At 41.0% G+C, this 21,298-nt stretch overlaps 1 protein-coding gene across 9 annotated transcripts; it reads left to right on the top strand.

The window, feature by feature from the left end:
* The first annotated feature begins 555 nt into the window (after positions 1-555).
* NDUFAF6 (NADH:ubiquinone oxidoreductase complex assembly factor 6) lies at positions 556-21,298 on the top strand. 9 transcript variants are annotated; one of them, XR_011697722.1, is made up of 9 exons: positions 556-737; positions 4,189-4,288; positions 5,177-5,299; positions 9,673-9,729; positions 11,338-11,440; positions 14,629-14,762; positions 16,575-19,472; positions 20,590-20,646; positions 21,149-21,180. XR_011697722.1 is itself a non-coding variant. In XM_071554129.1 (9 exons), the coding sequence occupies exons 1-9, from the start codon at positions 565-567 to the stop codon at positions 21,275-21,277; spliced, it is 978 nt and encodes a 325-aa protein (XP_071410230.1). In that variant the 5' UTR covers positions 556-564; the 3' UTR covers positions 21,278-21,298. The 9 variants fall into 9 exon arrangements, 8 of the variants coding, with proteins under 8 accessions (XP_071410230.1, XP_071410237.1, XP_071410233.1 ...); XM_071554129.1 differs by having other exon boundaries at positions 16,575-16,676; positions 21,149-21,298; XM_071554136.1 differs by having other exon boundaries at positions 556-781; positions 16,575-16,676; positions 21,149-21,298.

Genomic DNA, 21,298 nt, shown 5'->3' with positions numbered 1-21,298 from the left:
TGTGGCCCCACCAGTGTCCAGTACAGGGCACAGACACTGCCCTGCTCCTGCTGCCCGCGTTATTACTGATACAGGCAGGATGCCATTGGCCTTCACGGCCCCTTGGGCGCACACTGTTTAGCCGGCTGTCACCAGCGCCCCGCAGGTCCCTTTCCCTGCTGCGCTTCCCAGCCGCTCAGCTGCTTTCCCGGGGACCGGAGGGACCCGCCTCGGGCTCGCCGGAACGCGCGGGGGCGGCGCCATTTGCAGCACAGACCGGGCGGCTGCCCCTACCCCCTGCCAACTGCCCCCTGCCCCTTGCTTTTTGACCCTGCCGGCTACCCCTGCCCCCTGCCGGCTGCCCGTGCCCCCTTGTCGGCTGCCCGTGCCCCCTTGTCGGCTGCCCCTGCCGACTACCCCTGGCCTTTGCTGCTGCCTCTGCCCCCTGCCGGCTGCCCCCTGCCGGCTGCCCCCTGCCGGCTGCCCCCTGCCGGCTGCCCCCTGCCGGCTGCCCCCTGCCGGCTGCCCCCTGCCGGCTGCCCCCTGCCGGCTGCCCATGCGCGGGGCGGGGCCAGGGCGGGCAGTATGGCGGCTTCCATGGCGCGGGCAGCGCTGCGGCGCGGTGGGTTCAGTGGGCTCGGCCCCCGCCTGGCGCGGCCGCCGGGGCTCAGCGGCGGGAGGGCGGCGGCAGCTGCAGCTGCTGGCTGGAGCGGGGCCGCGCCCGGCGGAGCGGTGCAGTTCTGCGCCGAGCTGGTGCGGTGAGTGCCGGGGCCGCGGTGCAGTTCTGCGCCGAGCTGCTGCGGTGAGTGCCGGGGCCGCAGGCGCGGAGGGTCTGTCCCCGCAGGGCTCGGCAGCGCTTCCCTCCCGACAGGAAAGCTGGCGAGTTCCTGGAAGGGGTAATGGATTCCCTAGGCTGCCCACGCCGCCCTGGGCTTCTCCTGGCCCCGAAAATAGCCCCCGTGGGCCACTGGCGAGAGCATGGAAAAACGCGCGGATATTTAACCTGCCGGGATGAGTTATCCTGCACACAGTGTCACGGAATCGCTAGGGTTTGACAGGACCTCTGGAAGTCATCTAGTCCAGCCCCCTGCCAAGGCAGGGTCACCTAGGGCAGCTTACAGAGGTGGGATTGAGTGTCTGCAGGGAGGCTTTCGGATGTCCCCAGAGAAGCCTTTGGATGTCCCCAGAGAGACTCCGCGACCCACCGGGGAAACCCGCACACACCCCCGCCCCTTCCCTGCTGCATTGCTTCAGAAATACCGAACGTCTCTGTTTCGTTGTCTCGGGATTTTGGAGGGTGGGATCACCGAAGTGGATGTTTAAAAATAACGGGTGTTTTCAGGTCTTCTTGGCTACTGGGGAACAGACAAGCCTCCCAAGGGCTCCTTGGAAAAATGGCAAAAGCAGAGGACATCCAATAGCTGGACCATCCAATAGCGGTACCTTGTCTGTCCTGAACGCAGGAGGAAGGCTGTGTTTTCCAAAGCACGCATCTCTTTGTCGAATCCAAAGTGCTCCAAGAGGAGCAGGAGTGCAGCTCAGGCCGTGTTTCCTGCTCGGCTTCTGGGCTGTAAACAACGTGCAGAGCCCCTTGGCTGCTTTCTAGTCCATAGGAGTCTAGTTCTTTCCAAAGTAAAACGTTTAACAAATCTCTTTGTAAAGACTTAAGTAATTTCTCTTTGGACACTGTTGACCTGGATGGTTGACAAAAGCAGTGAGAAGGCTTCCAAGTGTGTATAGAAAGAATGGAACAGGCTCATCTTTTCCAAACTGGTGCTTGTAAAGGACAGAAAGCGGGGTGTGGTCAGCAGTCATGCCTGAGGTAGGCAAACCAATGGAAAGGAACAGGACAATCTTAAATGTTCCACACAGCAGGAAGCAGCAGATCTGTACAGATGCACCAGAATGCACAGGCTGCCGTTTCCTTGACAAAGCTTCAGAATACAGCTTTGTTTTTGTGGTTACTCTACCCAGGGTTTGTTTACCTGATACTCAGGAGACCAGCAGCTGTGTGTACAGTTAATATACAAGTCAAGTTAATGCATCCAGGTAGAATGTTTTCAGTAGCAAACAACTAACTGTGAACAGAATAGTCAGGTTCGAAGGCACAGAGGCTGAGATGGTTAGCTTTTTTAATATCCATTTTTGTTAAATGATAAAAGGACTAGTTAGAAAAAGACGTAAGCATTCAAAATAGTAAAATGAGAGGCAGTTATGCTTTTGGCATCATTTAATTGAAGGTGCTGTTCCCAGTAGCTCATATATTGCATGGTAATAATAAATTACAAAAAATAAGAGAAAGGATTTCTTACTGAAACAGAAATAAAACACTGGGGCTATGCAAGCATCAGCAGCTCCCTAGTCTTGAATTTGAGCCTCCCACACATTAGGAAGAACAACTGAGTTATGCTTTAAGGATGTATATTTGTGCAAGTTTTTGCAATATGCAAGATGTCCTTTCTCTTGGGCTTTCCTTTTTATGTTAACTATTTTTAAAAAGTTGCTTTAAGCTATTAAGTTAAAACTATGTGTCTCTAGTAGGTATATTTTCTGTCTCGTGCTGTTTATGGTGTCTGCTCTGGAAGACAAGCTCGTGGCTTGATGGCATTATGGAGTTTTAAAACACGAAGGAAAATCATTATACTGAAAGTGCAGTAATGGTCATAGCCAGCTTTTCTTCTGTCTCTGGGTTCATACATAGCTTACACTTATTTGAGAGGAAAACTACAAAAAACACATAATGACTTAAGGTTATTCCCTTCTTTATTCATTCCTTACACTAATATATGAAGAGAGTTGGGGTGAAACACAATCTATAGAATTATTAATTTTATTTTTTACAGGCTGTGGCTTAATGGATTTGCTGCACTTAATTTTTAACCTTAGAGTAATTGAAAAAATCAACAAGAAAACCAACATGTCAACACTGTTAATATAGGGAAGACAAATATCTCTATGGTACTGCTGTGTACTTTGTGTAACATTTCTTTGTTTCTTTTCTGAAAGTAGAGGTAGTTCCGTGTTGTGTGAACAACTCAGGCAAACTGGAACTGGGAAAATAGGGCTGTAAACTTTGCAGCTTTGCCTAGGGTGTGCAATACTGGCTATTACTACCATCAGTCTTGAAAAAAATGCTAGGTTGTGAGCTGATAATACTTTTCAGAAACTGTCTTAATTGAGGGAAATGTGGTGCTTCTGTTCTTTAATACAAATGTGACCTTTGAAGCCTGCTAAAATTCACAAATGTAAATTTTTTGTTGATTCTTCTGGATTTGCATCAAGCTCTAAAACAAGTTTCACAACTGTAGTGAAAACTCTAAGCATTTGTTGTCAGCTGCTGTAGGGTTAAGAAACTCTGTTACCTCACTTCCCTTTTGTTTGATGCTAAAAGTAGCAACCCTAATAACCCTTGGTTTTAGTTTGGCTTTGCTATTTTAAGCTCATATTCCAAAGAAATACGAGTACATGGAAGAACAGTAAATTTCATGAAAATGACTAAATGTGTTTTCCTTGACACCTGTTTCTCCACTTTCCAGGAGAAACTTGGACTTGTTCTAACAAAGAATCAGGGCTTAGGCTTATCAGAAAGTACACCAAAATATTGTTCAAAACAAGCAGTTAAACTTTTCAGAGGGGACCAGGTGTTCTTGTTAGCTGCAGTAATGTCTGATTTTGCTGTTTGTGATTCCGTGTGTTGTGTTGTTTTTAATTTTGCGGCACACCCACGTGGCCAAACGATGGCATGTCACTCCGGGCTGGCAACGGCTTACCTGCAGTGAAGCTGCCAGCTCCCAGAGTTTTTATGCTTTGCATATAATTGCCAATATAAACAAAAGCTTAATGGTTAAGCAAGCACTCTTCTGCCAAGCTCCAGAGCACAATCTTTTAAAGAAATGTGGTTTCATGTTTGGGACAGAAATCTGGAAGTCAGACAGTCTGGATTCTTTTTGCAGTTCTGCCACAGCCTTGCTTCATGCCTTTAGCCAGATATCTTGGGATCTGGATTTCAGAGGTGCCCTGGGAGTTCAGACAGCCTCTCTTCTCCCTTGGAGTTTGTCTTATTTTGAGCTTAAAAGCTGTTACTTTTGCAAAGTCAGAGTTTTGAACTGTAACTTATTGCTACTCTTTCGAGAGTTCAATGCTAAGCAATAGCACACCCTGTGTACATAGAGCTATAAATAACAAATGTATTTTTTCATCCTTTTACAGAAAGCGTGACTATGAAGGGTTTCTGTGTTCTCTGCTGTTGCCTGCGGACTCTCGAACCTCTGCCTTTGCCTTGAGGGCTTTCAATGTGGAACTGGCTCAGGCAGGTATTAAAATGTATTTGTGAACTCTGGAAATGTAAAATAACAATTTTGATATTTTAAATTACACTAGTAGGTGGTGTTTTGCCAAGATTAACTTTTTATACTGTGAAGGGCAATGAATAAACTAGTGCAATAGAAACCTCTAGCTTTGAATTGCCCATGGAAAGTAACCAGCCTTCCCCAATTATTTTGTTTATGTGTATAGTTTTTCTGTCTTTCCCCTTTGTCATGTGTTTTAAAATTAAATTATGACACGCAGGGACTGTTCCTTGATACTGTTGTGTGATTGCATCGACATCCTGGCTTCACATGCTGAATCAGTGAAGTGCAGCTAAATCCTGCCTGTAGAAGGTCTGTCAAAAACTTGGGACAATATAATCAGGGCCAGGTCTTTGTTGGCAGAAGTGAAGTGATGGAAAGGCTGCCAGGAGGGAAGTTTGTTGTTAAAGAGTTGTGGGAGAGAAGGGGTTGCAGTCTCTCCCTTTTGCTAGCTGGCCAGAACCTGCCAGTGCAGCCAGGAAAGTTGGCAACACTTGCCAGAAAGGCGTGATCCAGGAAATGGGCTGACCAAGCAAAACCCCTGACCAGCTTCTGTAGCTGTGCCCTCCTTCCCTGCTGCCACCACTGCTTCTTTTCCTCCTGGGTGGAGAGCTAAGGTGAGGGTCACATGGGACTTAATCTCTGTGGGTTTCAAAGTTCAGGTTGTGGTGAAGATTTAATTTTTACTCTATGTAGTGTTTATAAGCTTTATGAGGAATAAACATCAATTCAGAACTGAGCATTTTCCCTGCTGAGTTTGGCTGTGTCCTGTGCCTGTCTTTTCAGTGTATGTAGACCAAGTGCCTTAAAGACACTGTAAGATTTCACTCCAGGTGTGTCCTTTCCAGATTAAAGACTCCGTAACTCAGAAGACTACAGGTTTGATGCGAATGCAGTTCTGGAGGGAGGCTGTGGAGGACATATACTGCGATAACCCACCGCATCAGCCAGTGGCTACAGAACTGTGGAGGGTAAAATACAAGTTTATTGTCCTAAAATTCACTTAACTGTAGTATTACTGTGGGAAATAATGTCAGTGTTTTGTGTGTGCTGTGTTGCATAGATAACTATTATTTTCTATAAAACAGGTACTGTAAATTGTATTAGTGTAACTGCATGTAGATTAACTACAAGCAAAGAGCAGAGCTGGGGAAGGATATTTAGGTAGAACCTGCTTGCAAGGTCAGACTTCTGTGAACCATATGCTTTTTTCCTTTCTGTTTAGGTGAAGGACAGTAAACTGTGGTAAGCCATAAGGTGATAGCAAGTGAAGTGCATAAGTGTACTTTCCTAAAGCGGTGCTAGTCCTGGCTGAAGAGATTCAGCTGTACAAAAAGACAGAAGGCAAAGCACAGAGGATGAACTAGCAAATAGGTATGAGGAAAGGCCCAAGACTTTATGCAGTTACTGGATAGTAGGGACTATTTGATGATCTCAGAGGTCTCCTCCAACCCAACTGATTCTATGATTCTGTGACTATCTTAATACAGTCTTCTCTTCACATCAAGAGCTACATGGTGGCTTCTGTTTATATATAAAGTACTGCACAGATTCTTTTATGTGCATTGAGTAAGAACAATGTACTTGTGAACTTAACACTATTTTTACCAAGATGCCCAAGTTCTGCAGGCACAAAGATCACATATGACATATACCTGCAGATCTATCTGTTCGCAGGCCATGGCCAAAGAAACAGAGACTTTCTTCCAAATTTTTCTGTTTGTAGTTAGGACTGTCATTGATATGTGCAATGGTTTGTTGAATGTCTGAAGGCAGTGTAAATGGAAGTGTAAATCCCCTTGATGCTGATGGAAAACCACAATGATTTGTTGGTAGGGATCTTTGGTTGTCATCTATTCTAGCTTCCCACTGAAAGGAGATCTAACATCAAAGTTAGATCAGGTTATCAGGGTCACATTGAATTGAATTTTGAATTTTTTTTGAGGATGGAAATTCTGTATGTCGTTAACTTGGCATCTTAGGGCCACAGGCCAGAGCAAGTCTTTGGAGCAGCAAATCTACAAGCTGCTCCAAAAGAAGAGCTGCTGGAAGGTCTCTGTAAGATCAGACTTCCATTTAAACTAAAGATCTCTGAGCTCGTGGACAGGAAAAGCTGCAGTTTGTCTAAACTTCAATAGCTGAGTACAGTTAACATAATCCATAAGTAGTTAGGTTTGTGGACCTGCTGAAAAACAGGCATTGAAATGTGGAGTCTCCATCCAAATACTCATCTGCATTGTTCCTATTAAAATCCTGGGAAAAGCGGGACACTTGCTGTAACTCTGAGTTAGGACAGTGCAGTTTCTGCAGGATTATAGCATTTCTCTTGTTGCCACTTTGGTTTCACTCAGCCTTGTAGAACAGCCTGGCTTGGAAGGGACCTTACAGATCATCTGGTTCCAATGCCCTTGGCATGGGCAGGAACACCTTCCACTAGACCAGGTTGTTCCAAGTCCCATCCATCCTGGCTTTTAACACTTCCAGGGATGGATGCAACTCTGCTGCACCTGAGACCACAAGAATTAGTCCTTTCCAAAGCCTCTTTCAGTGATTTTTGGCTGTGCTGAAACTTGGGCCTCTTCCCGACTTCCTCATTCAAATGTGAAATAAAGCATAAGTGAGCATTTGTTCCTGTCTATCAGCACTCCTGTTTAGGTTAAAAGTGAGATTTAAACAAAGATATACTTTGTTTAACTAAGAGAAAACATAGGTAATGCCAGAAAGTAAAACAAAGCACCTGTTGCAGTCACTGTAGGGAGCACCAGAGCTATTCTAGGGGTCTCCAGCTCAGATAAAGCTTGTGCCTTAGCCACAGCAAAGCACTTACACAGTTAGAATGAAGACTGGCAAATGTTGTGAGCCTTTTTGTGGGATTATAGGAGTTGAAGATGTACTTAGTGTTATACTTCAATGCAGACATTAAAGTGCAGAATCACTTGTTTACCATGTCAACTTGTCTGTACTTTTGCCTTTTATTTCCTTCTTTCTGTCTCCCAGCATATGGCAAAATTCCCAGGAAAAAGACAGTTTTCTCCAAAAATGCTTTTGTCTCCTTTCTAAGAAACAACTTGCTTTATGTAGCTTAACTTATTTTTACTTCTGAAGATACCCTCTCATTTAGTTGTCTGATTGAGTGGGTCAGGTGCAAGTTAGCTTTGGATATGGTTGTATATATTCTTTCAATCATTTTTAATTTCAAGCTACTTATATGTGTATGAATGTGGAGTGTGTGCATCAAAGTCCAATCAGCCTCTGAGCAGAGGTGCTCTCTCCCTCCTGCCAGCCTCTCCCCTGGCTTTATTGCTGAGCATGATGCCAAATGGCACGGTCAGTTTGGGTCAGCTGTCTGGGCTGTGTCCCCTCCCAACTCCTTGTGCAGCCCCAGCCTCCTCCCTGGTGGGATGGTGTGAGCAACAGAAATGCTTTGGCACTGTCTAATCACTGCTCAGCAGTAACTACAATGTCAGTTCTTAGCAACACTCTTTCCAGCATAAATCCAGAGCACAGCCCCACAAAAGCTACTATGAAGAAAATTAGCTCTATCCCAGCCAAAACCAGTACAGCGTTCAGACATAAATCATTCAGATACTGGGATGCCAACAGCAACTCTTTCCAGCAGCTAAGGCCCAGTCCTGCTCCTTTCTCACAAAACAGAAAATTGATTTGGAAGTGGAAGAAAGGATTGTTTATCTCTCTGTAAGGTTACATCTCACATACGGTTCTTCTAAAGGAAGACCAATATAATCCAGTCCAAACAGAACTGGTTGTGAAATAAGATGTTGAAAAATAATTCAGAAAGTATTTCTAGGAGCTCTGAAAGCTCTGAGCACTGCAGAGTACTGGAGTGACCTAACAGTCACTGGAGTGACCTGGTGACCTTTTCAGCAAGGTGTAATTTTATTTCTATGTTTTGGCAAATGCCCCAAGAATGGCCTCTATGAAGACTGTGTCCTTCACAAATGTCCAGGAATGTCATTGCAAATTCTTAGAAAGAAGGATTTGGAAAGACACCTGAACTCACAAGTATTGCAGAGCTGTTAATAGAATTAGCATGTCTTTGCTCAGCATATTCTATGTATACTCTTGCTGCTGAGTTTATATGAGAACAATTTGATTTTCCAGAATAAATTCTAGTTTACCATGTTTAAATGTGTTCTTCAAGTTTTGTATATCCCAGAATACTCACATTTGGATTCCAAATGTTTTATGCATTAGTAAAGTAGATAAATAGCCTTTAATAGTATTTCTGGAATTACTAATAGCTCAACTCTTGGTGGCTTATACAGGAACTGTATGATGCTTGTTTCTCCTTTTCTGTCCATTTTGATCATATGAAGAGTGAAGCCTAATTCTCTACTCATTTCTGATCAAAGAAGCCAACTTTTAAAACTCGAGAAATGAGGACCTATGTTTGAGTGAAGGTAGCTTAAAGAACATGTTCAAAATGGGTAATTTACCAGAATTCAGTTTGGTGCTTTAAGTCTTGACCTGTGACTTTATCAAGGATTTAGTTTATGAAATGATACTTGAGGTGAACAAGAGAGAATCAAACCCGACATTTGTACTTGTAACTTAAAATTTTATCTTTTCACATACTGAGTACTGCCTCAAACAGAATTTGTAGAATCAATAAGAAGATCTGGTCTTGTCAGACCTTGAAAGTGAGCTATAAAGCTAAATGGTGAGAAATCTGCTCCACAAATTTTGTTTATAAATGTTTATATCTGTGTTTGTAGCCTTTCTGACAACGTGTTCTGGAAAAGTCTATGTGTATAATTAGAAGGATTGAAGGTAAGTTGATGGAATGAAGTGGTACAGGAAGGAAGTCAAGAACAAGATAAAAGCCAAAGGAAGAATGTATGAATATGAGCTGCTGTGAGATCCTTTTTTAAACAAAACCAGAATATTCATTACATTATTTTGATAGGTTGCTCTCTTTGCTGTAGTAGTGGTATGTTGTACTGGTGTTTTCTTGAAAATTTACAGGGGAAATATTTTTATTGCATGACTCTGGAGGAAACTCTGTTCTTTTTGGAAAGTGAACATAGTTATCTGCAAATATTTTGTGGGAACATATGACTCCAAGAATAAATTATGTGCAAAAATATTTTTAAAGAAATGCTTGTAGTTAGCTGGCTTGATGTCTGGTATTTTGCTTTTTGTGTGCAGCAACTTACAGCAAATGTCATTTGAAAATTTCTGTATTTGAAGATTGTCATTTTCCACTGACATGCCACTTAATTTAACCCAGTAAATACAATTCTTGTATTAAATATCTAAAATATATTTCAGCCTTCAGAATGCATTGTGTACATTAACACAAGTTTTATTTTATAATTTTCAGGCTGTCAAGAGGCATAACTTGACTAAAATGTGGTTCCTGAAGATCATTGATGAAAGAGTAAGTATTTACCCTTCAGAGTAAATTCTGATTCTGGTTTTAGTCATATTTGGCTTTTATTTTCCTTGGGTTTAGGTATTTGTTTGTAGAACAAAAGCTTATTCAATTCATCTTTTCCAGAAAGCAATATTTCTCTTTAAAGCTGATACTGCTGTATTTCCTCCTAATTCTCCCTTGATGCCACTCTTCATAGTTCCTGCTGTTTTTTGGTCAGAATGGCTAATAGAATCCTGTGTTTATTTTTGCTTTAAAATAGATGCAGTTTGTGAGTCCACATAGATACAGAATCTCAGAAATTAAATGACCTATCTGAACCTTTCTGCCACACTTTTCTGCTTCTTACTATGGCTGTGGAGTTTTTCCTAAGCAGTGTTGTAAACTGGAGCATTCAAACCACATGAAGTTTAAAATATTCACCCTTTTACTGGAAAAAAAACAAGAGGAAGAATTTCACTGGTACAGCATTGCTGCTACCAGCTTTGACACAAGAGCAAGAATGAAAAGCAGAGGGCAGGAATTTCTTAAACTATTTATAATGCTAAATTTAGTGTATCATGAAGTTATACATTGAGGAAACTGATTACTTGCAAGTGTCATTGCTATGAAATACTTCTGAGTTTCTTAAGACTGGTTCTTAATCCTACGACTGGTGTGTTTTAACCACAGAAACCACTAGGACAGGAAGCATGCTGGTGGATGTAGTTTTATTAGATACTACATTATTTGGATGTATTTTATTATTTTTGCTTGCATTATTTATTACAGCCACTAAGTTGATCAGAGGGCTGGAAAACCTCTCCTGTGAAGACAGGTTGAGAGATTTGGGGCTGTGCATCCCTTAGAAGAGAAGGCTCTGGGCAGACCTTATAGCACCTTCCAGAATCTGAAGGGGGCAAGAGGAGAGTTGGAGAGGGACTTCTCACAAGGACATGTAGTTGACAGGACAAGGGAGAATGGCCTTAAGCTGAAGAAGGGTATGTTTAGATTAGGTCTTAGGAAGAAATTCTTTCCTGTGAGGGTGGTGGGGCACTGGAACAGGTTGAGCAGAATGGTTGTGGAGTCCTCACAAGGTGTTAAAGTTCAGATTGGATGGAGTTCTGTGCATCCTGCTCTAGTAGATGTCCCTGTCCATGGCAGTGGAGTTGGAGCCAGATGATCTTTAAGGTGCCTTCCAACCGCAACCAGTCTGTGATTTCCATATGACTTCGAAACTTCTGTGTATTTGGTAGATTGATTTTATACATACTTTAAACCATAGCCTTATTTATCTAAATTTCTCTGTGCTTCAGTTGCAGAATAAGTATTAAATTGACAACTCCATAGTGTGACAATACCATATGATGTTTTTTTTGACTGTATCTTTATGAAGAGTTCTGTCTTCCTATTACTGCAAAAAGTTATATTTGCTCCACAAGCCAATGTGTGTTACACATAGTTTGTTATGTTAGACTTGCTATGAGCTTTAATAACTGCTTCTATCTGAGTTTATACTTTTCTGTGTCTCAATTTTGTCCTGTTTTTGTTAGTGCATTAGGTTGACATGACTGTAGTAATAAAGTTGTGCAAATAGCAGTTATGTTTTACTGAAGTTCTGTGTTTATATTACAGGAGAAGAATTTGGATGATAGGCCATACCGTAACATCCAGGAGCTCGAAACATATGCTGAGAACACACAGAGTGCTCTCTTGTACCTCACCCTGGAAATGCTGGGTAGGTGTTTTACCCTTTTTAGATTTTGTTGATGACTCATTAGAGCAGGTACAAAACTTACTGATGTTTCAAAAAGCCCATTCTTTTTCCACTCAAGTTTGCTTTCAGTAGAAGTTGTCTTAGGTGATACTTTCAGATGTCTTTAGAATGCTGAACCATAAATGTGGAATCTTACTGCATCTGTCCTAAACCATGTGCTTTCCTTGGAAGCTGGTAGGTGCAGAACCCATTGAAGTGAAGTTTCATATTGCTCTGTTCTTTGTTGCTTTGTTTTCCCTTTTCTTGCTCTTATTAGAGAGTGTGGCAAATTTCAACTCTTCACCATATTTATGTTGTCCTACAGAACACAAAGTGCTGTAGGTATTCTGCAGCTGTTGTTCTGTATTGCAGTGATACACACTGATTATTTTGAAACAGCCAACTTTCAACCTATAAACTTCCCTTGGTGATGTTGCAAATTTGGGTCTGAATCCTCTTCCTAGAAGTGGGTTATCTATTAATAATTGAATAGCTAGAAAAAATGCAGCAAATATGATCCTTGGAGTCCAGAGGTAGTTTGTGTGTCATATCCAATATAAGAGTCACAGATTTGGAAAGAACTGTTAATTTGGAGTGAAGGAAAGGATAATTTTCTTTTGGGTGTCTGTTGCACTATGGAAGTATTCCCTGGATGAGCTCAGATGTAAACAAAAAAGTGAAAATACTGTTATTTAGTAGTATTTGTAGTAGCAGTGTTTTCCTCTTGCCTATCAGAGTAGTCTGACGGAAGGCCAATGCTGAGGTTAAAAGAGTTAAGAAAGAAAGAAGAAATAAAAGGAGAGATATGGTGAGACATTCTTCTTTGGAAGAAATGAGGAACTTATCTTTTAACATGTTTGCTTGCTCAGTAGGAAATCAGTGAAATGTTGCAAGTATCCTTCTGAACCTCTGATTGAAGAAATGTAGGAGTGTGAGAAATGTCAGTGTCTTCCATTCTGAGAAATGTTTTTTTGATCCTGAGTAAGTTCAGTCATGCTTGGGTCACTCCTGGTATAAATCAGATAAAACTGGTTTTGAAAATCTGTATGGAGGCTCTGGATAGTCTAGGTGTCCTGCTCTCATCTTGAACCTCTCTTAAATATATGAATGTAATAAAAGGTCTAAGCAAAAGTCTCCACTGCATATTGAACAGTTAACTTCTGTGGGGTTTTTTCCCCTGAAATGGAGAAACTAATCAAACACAGCCCCTTTCTCAGTGTTCCCCATCAGCAATCTTTTCTAGGCTAGGTGGGTCTAGTTTCATTGCAGGTCATGTTTCCTAAATTTCTTGTGCTCTTTAGATTCCTTATTCCTGACCGGTGTCCAGTGAGTGTGTCTCTTCCAGTACTAGTGCTGTTTTAATCTTACTGGTTTCAGGTTATTTCTTTTGTCAACCTCCTTTTGACTGGTAAGTGTATCAGCTAAGGTCCTGGTACTTCCTCTCACAGAATCACAGACTATTCTGAGTTGGAAGGGACCCACAAGGATCATCGAGTCCAACTCTTAAGTCAGTGGCCCACATAGGGGATCAAACTCATGACCTTGGCATTATTACAACCAAGTTTTTAACCAACTGAGCTAATCTCATCTCCTGTCATTTAAAAATATTAATATTTGTGTTCTCTGATTAATTGCCTCGGTAGTTAGGAGTAGTTAGAAGTAAATAATTTTGTTAAACCTTTTAAGAATCTCACTTTTGGGATGTGTTCCAAGGTTGAGCATGAGTCACTTCTAACGCTTACTCTTTGAGCTTTTTTTCCCCAAAATTCCTAGTTAAAAGTAAATCCTGAGCTGCCCAGTCAGTATCATAAGTTATATCCATTGATTCCTCCAAGATATACTTTGTTTTCTCTGTAGTCTGTTTAGAAGCCTCTGCAAAACAGTGGCTTTGAGACGCACCGAGGACCCAGGAGGCTTCTGCAGTCAGTCTCGTATGCCCAGTATCATTTTCAGATGTCTCTTAGGCTCATTGATCTGTAATTCCTGTATCCTCATTTCTTTGTAGAATGTTGCTTCTGCTAGAGCTTTTATGAATTTTAATTTCAATATTCTCCTAAATTTTCATTTTATTCTGGCTCAGTTGGTGAAAACATCACAGCTTTATGATCAGTCTAAGCCAGCCTTGTGTGTTCTTGCCACGAAGAGCAGTAGTGCTCTGCCCCACTCGTTTCCCTCTTTCAGTTCTCACAGTTATGTGACTGTGCAGTAACTAAAGTTAGCTTTCTATTGTTTTGGTGATCTGATTCAGTTTTCCTCATCGCCCATAACAGCACAAAGGAGGGGGGTAGAAATACGACTTTTGGGGGGTGAAGTGTAGGATCATTCTCTTTGTCTTCACTACACTGATGAATCAGCTGCAGCTAATCATGAAACCACACTGTAAGCATTAATGATTGTCAGGAATCTCACTTGAATGACTTTCTGGCAGGAAGAACAGTTCTTCGAATACTGTTGTCCTGGGACAGAACATGCCAATGAAAATGAGTTTGTGTACCATAGTGTTCTAGCTGAGGGAGCTGGAGTTGTTTAGCCTGGAGAAGAGGAGGCTCAGAGGTGACCTCATCACTGTCTAGGACTACCTGAAGGGAAGTTCTAGCCAGGTGGGCGTTGGTCTCTTCTCCCAGGCACTCAGCAATAGGACAAGAGGGCACGGGCTTAAGCTCTGCCAGGGGAAATTTAAGTTGGAGATCAGGAAAAATTCTTTCCAGAGAGAGTAATCAGGCATTGGAATAGGCTGCCCAGAGTGGTGGTGGATTCACCATCCCTGGAGGTTTTTAAACTGAGATTGGACATGGCACTGAGTGCCGTGATCTGGTAAATGGACTGGAGTTGGAGCAAGGGTTGGACTTGATGATCTCAGAGGTATTTTCCAACCCAATCGATTCTATGATTCAATGATTTCATTAGGTGCTGCTCTGCTGAGTATACCTTTTGCAGATACTGCAACAAAGTAAGAGGCATCTTGCTCCTGAATGTGGAAATCAATGATTTTTCCTGCTGCTTTGCTTCTGTGAGATGAGATATCAAGGCAGTGTATGCCCATAGGCTGTCCTGTCATGGACCAGCAGACTTAGCTTTCCACAAGTATGACTGTGATACACACCAGGGAAGGTTGTACTCCTCAGAAGGCCTTTTCTGCATGTTTCTAAACATTATTTCTGCAATTCTAGGTGTGAGGGACATCCATGCTGACCATGCAGCCAGTCACATTGGGAAAGCACAAGGCATAGTTACCTGTTTAAGAGCAACTCCATATCATTGTACAAGACAGAAGGTCTTTCTTCCCATGGACATTTGTATGTTGGTAAGAGAAACAGTTTGTCTGGAATTGAACAGTATGGTGTTTCTAACTGTGTTTCTCAGTGCCAGATATGAGATCATGATTTATTCTGCCAGAAAGAAAGAGAGGACTTTTTTTTCTTTAACTCTTTCTGCAGTGGCCTAGTAATATGCCATTGTCACAATTTCTTGTATCTTTTGACAGGTGAGAGGAGTGACCTTCAACAAACTCTAGGGCTTCTCTTTGGGTTTTGTTTGTTTTTATTAAATGTGGTAGTATTTTAATTTCCAGTAATTTTTCCATTACTGTATAAAAATGCACATATGGAATAGGGCCTGTGTTTTCTGTTTTGGGGTTTGGTGGTGGGTTTTTGTCCTTTTTTTTTCTTTGCTATTAACCATAAAGGAAGCACTGTGAGAAATTTTACTTCTGAACAATCTTCTTGCTCTTCTCTTTATTACCTTTTCGTAAATATTCTGGTGGTTTGAGGGTTTTTTTGTTCCATATTTAACAGCTATAGGCATACATTCCATACATTGCTGCAGGAGATGGTATAGTCCTCTAGTTCAAACTGTACTCCTAATTTGCATTGCAGTTTAACAGATCTTGCAACTTATGTAAGGTGGGATTAAAGCTTGGAATTTTTCATTAATGTTCTGTGGCTTGATCTGTGGCATCTCAACTGTTATACCTTCATTTCCAATCTTTTTTTTTTAATGTTAATGCTGTTCTTTTTCTTCTTAACCAAAATTTATGCAATTGTGGTGATGCCAAAGGCAGCTGTGTTAGTATTTTCTGAATATATTTTCAATACAATTAAAAGATTTGATTTGAAGTTTAGTAATGTAGGTAGTTGCAAAAAATACAGATACTAATATAGGTCAGAGTTGTAAGATTGCAGAAGGGAGGCTGCACCCTGCTTTTAGCCCGTCTGGGACTGCATAGTGTGGGGAGGCCTTCCAAGTTTTCAGCTTTTCAAACATAGCCTGAAAATTCACAGTCATTCCTTGCCATGGAAGGTGTTTTGCAGTGAAACTAAAAACAGCTTGCACCCCTTCTGTGCAGACTGAGCATCTTGTAAGCATTTCAGCTGCTAGCAAGTATTGCAGAGATCTCCTGGAGTCTCTCCCTCCTGTGAGCCCTGCCTACCTACCTTTATACAGCTTTCACATGCCTGACTCTTGCTGAGAATGGGCAACTGGTGCAATTCTGAATAATGCCTATTCTGTCTCACATTGGTCCCTATAGTCACAGAATAAGTTTAGGGTTAGTGTTTTGGAGTTTGGAGAGGCAGTTTTCCAGTGGTTCTGTTTTTTTGCTGTTTGATTTTTGGGGAGGGGTTTGTTTGATGTTTTATGTGTTGGGGTTTTGTTGGTTGGGTTTTTTGCAAGCCTGGTGGTGCACACCAATCCCAAGATTTCAAAAGCCAGCATGGCTGCTTCTGTTAGCTGTTACTGGCTTTCTTCTGCTTAATATCAATCCTTGGATTATGGTTTTAATAACCTGGTATCTAAAGTGATCTATATTCCCCAAACTTTAAAATCTGACTTGGTTATCTTACTGACCATGAAGCTTTAGGGAGCAAACTCATGCTGAAAGAGTCTATACCAACTATTGTCTGTGTTCTCCTGATTTTTTTTCTGAGTGACTGACCAAAAAAGAAGAGGATTTAAAAAAGGAGGGAGCAGTGGTAAAACATTGAGGCTGTTTTAGTCTTTTGTCCTTAGTGTTTGGTTGCTGGGACAGATTTTTGAGACGTTAAAATGGAAATTGGATATTTATGGAGGATTTTTTTCTCTTTGATTTTGATTTTTCCTTTTATTATTATTATTTTAGCATGGAGTTTCACAAGAGGATTTCATAAGAGGCAAGCAAGAGAAAAATGTGAGAGATGTAATTTATGACATCGCCAGCCAGGCCCATGTTCATCTAGAACATGTGAGACTCCTTCCCTTTTATTTATTTAAATAAGCATAATTATGCTAGTCTTCACAAAGCATTTGTTGTTAAAAGATTTAAAGCTGCACACTTAATTTCAAATATTTTGCCTTTAATTACTTTGAGAGTTTACATACAAGCAAAAACACTCTAAACATTACAACTACTTCTTTATGAATATTATCTTTAAGCACAGGAGGCAGGTTCCTCACAGCCAGGTCCTATTTGTTGTATATAAATGCTGCCTGAGAGACTTACTACTGAAAAAGAAACTTCAATCAGACTTTTATAAATGCAGCCATGTGCCAGCATGGGATCAGCACCACAGAAAGCACTTCTGCATGTGATATTTCACAGCACGGTGGAATGGCTGCCAGGAAAACAGAGCACGTTGCTTTTAACTGCTGGTTAGTGTGTGTGGGAAGGGGGATTCATTCCCTAACATGACCCGCCATGCCCAAAGCTGTGTTGGGAAAGGCGCTTTCTGTTTATATCTTTTCTCGCACACAGCCAGTGAATTAGGAAAGACTTTATTTGCTTGGAACAGTGGATGATGAACACTGAAGAACTGCAGAGTCCTACTCTATTTTCCTTTCATGCTTTTATTTTAGCTCCACTCTGAATTGCTTGTTGGTGTGTAGTACAAAAGCAAAACAATGTTTCATCAGCAATGGTTTGTCTGCCTGTCTGTAAAATAAAACTTGCAAGAAGCACTGTAAAGAGTTTCTTGTGTCTACAAGTACTTCCAATCAAGGTAGTCTGGAAAGATACCACTCCCAAGTAAAGAAATGCCAGGTTTATCTCTGCATTTGCACCATTAATTGCATTTGCACTCAGTTGCAGTTCCTGTGATCACAGTATTTTATGCAGCAGAAAAAGGACAGCCCTTTATCATTTTTCTGAAGGTAAAATGCAGCATCCCTGGTTTGTTCAGTCAGTGATTAGTTAGTTGATTAATGATTTAATGTTAATAACATGTAAATATTATAACAGTTCTCCAGTACGTAGGGGGCCTACAAGAAAGCCAGAGAGGGACTTTTTACAGGGGCATGTAGGACAAAGCAGAGTGGCATTAAACTGAAAGAGGGCAGGTTTAGATTAGATAGTAGGAAGAAATTCTTCACTGTGAGGATGGTGAGGCCCTGGCACAGGTTGCACAGAGAAGGGGTGAAAGCCCCATCCCTGGCAGTGCTCAAGGCCAGGCTGGATGGGGATTTGACCTACCTAGTCTAGTGGAAGATAGCCCTGCCCATGGCAGGGGGGTTTGGAACCAGATAATCCCTTCCAACCCAAACCATTCCATGATTCTATGTAGCCTTGGGCTTTATTCTTCATCAACTAATTATAATTTGCATTTACGGCATTCCTGTTCATGTTGTTTCACCTGCTGTCTCAGTTTTTGTGGTCACATGCCCAAGGAAACTGTTTATTCCATTTAGAAGCAGGGAACAGAGACAAGGAAACATCAACACTGTCCACTACTTTTGTTCAAGCTGAAATATTTTGATTTTTCTTGTTTTATTCTCCAGCCCTCAACCCATAATGCACCCTTAAAACCCATTGACTTTGGTCGCAATTATGGCTTACGAAAATGCCAAGTGCCTGGCCTGAAATGCCTTGTATCAGGGACGGAAGGCAGGAAAATGAGTAATGTGTGTTTATGATCTTACATCTTTAAAATTTGGCTGTTGGTGTTGCATGGATACTTTGGGACAGAAGCAGGAAGAGAATTCACTTCTTCAGAACTTTTCAGATAATTTGGTAATTCATTATGTGTTGGTTCCCCTGTCTTCCAGAATGCCTACCAACTTCTGAAGAGAACAGGCCTCCTTTCTTCCCACTTCATTCCTAGAGCCCTGCCCATGTTATACACTGGGAGGGTTTTGTGGAAAATATGCAATGTGATCATGTAATTGGAGACTATACAGAAAAGTATAAACACAAGGCAACCAGATTAGGGCAGCATTAGCATTTTATTCAACTTAATGTTGGTCTTGGCACCCGTTCCCCTTTTTCTTTTAATGGATGGATTATATCATCTTAATTAAAATTTAAAAATGCCTCTCTGAATACTTGTTCCATCATCATCAGTGAAGAATAGTTGACAGTGCAGGATCTCTGGAGCATTCAAACCACTTGAACTGGCCATAACTGGCAGCAGTAACAGAGTATTGACCTCCTTAATAATCAGATGGTCTTTGTTAATGCAAGGAAAAAGGTAATTTCTCCCCTAATGGATGAAATGAGCTTTTTCTGGTAGAGTTTCTTGGGTATTTCAAGACTTAAGGTGAATGTAATGGGCTGATGCCTTTAATGCATCTGTTCTCCTGTATAAAATCACCATCTTGTTTTGCCTGAGGGTCTTGTCAGGCATTTACCCTTTGTTTTAGTTGGAATTACAGGGTAGGGTAAGGTTTAAACCTTAAGATAGGTTTCAGCAATCTCAGCATTTGTTACACAAACCACATATTTTAGAGGATGAGGTTAACAGTTACCAGCCCCATTTCACAGTCAGAAGATACGTAATCCTAAAATGCTGAATTGAGCTTCAGCAACATTATATGAAGCATATTGTAGTAATGGGCAGAGAACGGCAGAAAAATTTCTGGAGTGTGGTCAGCTCTTCTTGATAGTGGAACTAATGACCAGCAGAGGGCAAAATAAGATAATGAAGATTGCAGTTTCCATAAGTCTTGTGTGTTTTATTAGAATAAAAGTGTATAATAGTTGTTCTGTCACTCCCACAGGCCACTTTTGAAAGCCTGTGAATGCATTTACATGTTGCCCCTCTTTCTCGTAAGTACCCTTTGTTAAAAGAGGGTGTTCTTTTGGCTTTTTGCATTTATCTCAATTATTCTACATCATTATGGACTCAAATTACCAAGGAAGATTATATGGGTTTTAATGATGTGCAACCCATTCTGGGTTAAGAAGGTCAAGCAAGACTGCTTTTTTTCATCTCACAATTAATAATAGTAAGGCAGAACAGTAGATTAGCAAAGAACGTTTTTCTTTTTTAGAGATAGATAACACACACATTATTACCTCTCAAAGCTTTAAAATAATTTGCCTTGTAAAAGATTGAATATTTTGTCCTCCTAAAGTTTTAGGCTGGTTTTGTCAGTTGTCTGGAAAAATCTGTGAAAAACTAACAGAAACTCACACATTCTTGTCAGTATTCATAAAGGGTTGGTTTGTTTTACCCTGTAAGAAAAGGCAAAACAAGGAGGAATTCTGTGTTTATAAGTAAGCATTACATTACAAGAAGACTTGTTTCAGCTCGGGTAGAGGCACCTGAGTTGAACATGAGTTTAAAATTGTAGATTTGATTCAGCCATGCTTTAGATATCATATGTAGACAGTGAGGAACTGAGTTAAGTTTGAAGTCCCAGAAATGTAACAGGAGCATTTACAACTGGACTCCTGGGGCTGATGGCACCATTGGACCAAAAAGATGCACTCAGAGAAATGTATTTCTGGTCTTCCTTCATTTCCTTCTGTTGGCATGCAGAGAGTTATTTGGGTGGTGGGGTGGGGGAAAGGTTATTTATTAAACCAGATGCAACTTGGGATTTTGTTGGAATAAGGGATGCTAATTTACACTGATTTATAATATGTAATCTTTAAGTCTGTCAAACCATGTAAATAATTTAGCAGGCCTCTCCCAGTATTACATACTTACTGTGTAGTTGTTTTTGTACACAGTGAGGGATGGTGCTGGCCTGCACATCATGAAAAGTTAGAGTTTCAGGATGTCAAAATAAAAAGGGATGAAGCTCATAATACAGTTTGTTGCCCTCTAGCAATTAATCATATGTATTACTTGATGTTTAATCTGAAATATTAACTTCTCCTGATAAGTACGTTTGTGTTTTGTTTTGTTTTTCCCCCGCCTTACCCCACTCACTTCTAGGCTAGATCTTTCAGTAAGAAAGTTCCCGTGAAGGCGTATCCTGCTTTTTTCTGTACGGTGGGTGTGATATCATGCACTCTTTTAAGTAATGGACTCATTTCTGTGCTAATGTTTGTGAAGAGTATCAAATTAAGCATGGTTGAACTACTGCTTCATGTGTCTATTTTGGGAGGATGTAATATCTAAAATTCATTAAGATCATAATGTGTGCCTGACTATGGAACCTTGTAGTTTTGATCAACACTTCTAATCCTTCTCCTTTAATTACATCATTTCACACAAGATATTCATATATTCATAGACTGCTGTTCTGATGCAGGAGCCCAGAATCTTGTCTGTTCTTATAATTTGCTGTTTAGTGTGGTAAAAGATAATGCTTCACAAAACCTGACTTTTTTTATATGCATGGTATGTGATGGTTACACTACCACTTAACACAGACAAACTCTCAATCCTTTTTGCAGTTTCTCATTTGGTTTCACGTATATATTGCTTTTTAAACTTAATGCCCAATTATTTGTGTGCACCATATGGATTAAACTTTTTTCTCCTTTTCTAGGTTGCTTTAGATGTTTATTTACAAAACATGCGCAAAGTGGACTTTAATATATTTCATCCAAGCTTACAAAAGAAGAGCACATTATTACCGTTGCATTTGTATATTAGATCTTGGAAAAAAACATATTAAAGTTTGTTTTGTTTTCTTTAA

The sequence above is a fragment of the Pithys albifrons genome, chromosome 4, assembly GCF_047495875.1.
Source record: "Pithys albifrons albifrons isolate INPA30051 chromosome 4, PitAlb_v1, whole genome shotgun sequence".
Lineage (NCBI taxonomy): Eukaryota > Metazoa > Chordata > Aves > Passeriformes > Thamnophilidae > Pithys > Pithys albifrons.
Note: the sequence above shows the minus strand (reverse complement) of the source record. Positions and strands in the feature narration are given on the sequence as shown.